This window comes from Apis dorsata, unplaced genomic scaffold, assembly GCF_000469605.1.
Source record: "Apis dorsata unplaced genomic scaffold, Apis dorsata 1.3 scaffold_324, whole genome shotgun sequence".
Taxonomy (NCBI): domain Eukaryota; kingdom Metazoa; phylum Arthropoda; class Insecta; order Hymenoptera; family Apidae; genus Apis; species Apis dorsata.
In genome coordinates this window covers 92,501-95,450 of record NW_006263592.1, presented here as the reverse complement: position 1 = coordinate 95,450, position 2,950 = coordinate 92,501, and the positions used below count along the sequence as shown (strand labels likewise).

The 2,950-nt window shown below is 34.5% G+C and overlaps 1 protein-coding gene across 1 annotated transcript in view; it reads right to left on the bottom strand.

The window, feature by feature from the left end:
- The window catches only part of LOC102676054, a gene marked incomplete at its 3' end in the record, with an annotated part of 39,572 nt that extends 37,898 nt beyond the window's left edge, over positions 1-1,674 (bottom strand). Inside the window, exon 1 of the mRNA XM_006617710.2 lies at positions 542-1,674. Coding sequence (XP_006617773.1) covers positions 542-603 — 62 coding nt within the window. The remainder of the gene's footprint in view (positions 1-541) is intronic.
- Between the last annotated feature and the right edge of the window lie 1,276 nt (positions 1,675-2,950).

The following is a 2,950-nucleotide window of genomic DNA, read 5'->3' as shown; positions in this document are numbered from 1 at the left end:
AAAAAAAAAAAAAAAAAAAAAAAAAAATACATTTCAACAAATGAATTTCATAGTCTCTAGGAAAATTTCAGAATCCAATAGTAGAAGAGATAACCGCGAACGAACAGTTAACTGGAGGTAGATTACGTGCACGTAACGAGCGGGAACTCGTAATCGATCTAGTCGTAATTTAGAGAGGAGCAGACGGGTATTGCGAGGCATCCATAGACCAATCTACATTTTATCGACGAGACTTCCAACTTATCATCTTACATCGGAATTCCGAAAGTGATAGCACGATGACATTTGCATCGTGTTATCGTCACGAACTCTACAATCTTTTCTTCCTTTTATTCCTAATTAATCGAACGAAAAGTAAAAAAAGAAAAGAAAAAAAAAAAAAAAAGAAACGAATAACGTTTACGAGTTAAAAGTTTAAAAGTTATTTCTCCCTAAAATTAAATTTGTCTTTCTCGATTTCGATCGAAATTTTTGCTACTTTTTTTCGCGAATCATTCGTAAATTATTCGATTAACAGGAAACCAGAGGAAAAAAAGTTTACCTGGTGTCGTTACGACGATGTCCACGATAAAACGCAAGCTGCACGCCGTACACGCTGACCATCGATCGTTTCCTCGATAAAACAGAAAAAATATAAATATTTCTTCTTCCAACGAATGAAGATTTCTTGTAGATCTAATCAGGTTTGGCACGAACCATATTTCTTTTTATAGATATGTTGAAATTGTCGAAAACGGTAAATTCACTGAAAAGCAGCGAAAACACTTCGGAACTGAACGCACTGAGCGCGGATGTCCACTATGTATCGAGGTCAATTTAATCACGTTCACAAAACTGTCACATAATCACGGTGCACCTCCGGCGGTTCGCAAGTATACGGTTTCCGCGTCCCGTTCAGCTAGTCCTGAATAGTAGATAATTGATGCCACCACGATTCGTACGATCTTCCTGTATTCGATATTATCCTTCTATATTAAATCGCGAAATTGTTTTTACATCGATCCAACAAAATCCATTAATATTCCAATAGTGATATAATAACCTGGGCTAACAACATTGAAACTTAATCCTCGAATAAGGATCCGTAAACAGAAATTCTCTTATGCCAATTGATTTACGAATCGATAATTTTTCGAAATCCTTTCGAACCCGATAACGATATAAATATTGTGCATATACATACGTATATTCTCCTTTGTATTTATCGATTTCTAACCGTTTATCTTCTCACAATCTTTCCATCTCTTGTCGGGATTACACTAATTTCTTCCACTTTTACCTTGTACGTACACTTTATGTTCCAACGAAAGAAACTTGACACGAGACGCGCGACGACGCGCCATTTTTATTTTCCAACAACGCAAAATTTCACTGAGGCATCGATACAAACAATGGATCGATCAATCGAAGATTTCGAGAAGACTCGGATTGGCGGGATAACGATAGGTATGGCGCGTGCGCAGTTTGGGCTGATCCGTTGTCACACGGAATTCGTCGGATATCGGCTGGTGAAGAGGCTGGACCTGATATCAAGAAGAAGGTACTCCGGGCAGGTTGTCTCGCGCAACTGCGGCCGCCGCGGCCAGCAAATTGCCTGCTTCCGGGCCTCATTACATCACTCTGTTACTCTGTTAACGCTCGCCGGAAACCCCTCTGCCTACCTCGTCTAAACTCTCTCTCGCATGTACCTACACACACTATTTAAATGCACTGTGTCGCGGACGACGCGGCCGCGCGTACTTCCAATACGAAAGAGGAAGAAAACGATACATGCGTTTACCTTGCTGTATTTTCTTGTCGATTTTACCGTGGATAGTTAAGATTCTGTATTGAAATTTGATTCTGCGTTGAAAGAAGTTTCTCGTGTATATTATTATATTCTTACGATGATGTTGATCCTCCGTTTTGAGTGAAATATTCTTGTAATAAAGAGGCAATTGCATGATAATTGCTTGTTTACGATAAACTGAAGATTCATACGTTATGACTCATTATTGTTAAAATCTAAATTCATTTTTAAGGAGAAGAAAAGAAAAGAATATTAAAATTCTAATGATATTTATATAGAGTGAATATTCTAATGAAACTTGAATGATAATTTATTCGTAATTTATTTTATTGGATTTCTTTCAAAAAGAAATACTAGAATTTTGAATACTTTTGCAGGTAAAAATCTATAAATAAAATAAATGTTAAATGATGATTTTTCTTCGTTTCTAGATTATTATTGAATGAAATGAAAAAGAAATATAGCACGACACAATTTTATGATGATTCTTCATGAATTCTTAAATAGAATATTTTCATAAGAACTTTTAAATTTTGTTACAAAATTGTGGTAAAATTTTTTTTTTCAATTAATAATATAATTTTATATATAAAGAAAAAAGGAAGAAAAATCGATCATTCTAATAAACATTCTAAATTAATCCTTAAATTTTATCAATATTAAATATACATACTTAGACATATCGATTCGATAGATCGTATCCCGATATTTTTCTTCGAATATGCAAAATACGAAGCTCAAGGAGCAATGAAGTTTTTCAAATGCAAGGCATAAGAAATACTAGTAGATCGATAAAAAAACTGGAACGATTTCCATGATCACGATCCCATGCTTAATACATGACAAAGTTCATCGAAGCAAAAAAAAAAAAAAAAAAAAAAAAAGACAGCGAGCAAAACATGGATATTACCTGAACGAGGCGCTCTTCCTCTAAAAAGAGGAATCTCTTAACGACAAAAATAGAGACGGACGATATAACCGGTAGAATAACAGTCTCGCGGAAAAAAGAGAGAAAAGAAAAAAAAAAAAACAAGAACACCGATTTAAAAAGATCCAAGAGTACATTTTAAATTTCTCTCTCTCTCAAACAAAAGAAAGAAAGAAAGAAAGAAAGAAAAAAAAAGCATTAGAAATAAATAATAAATAATCGAGTCGAAAATA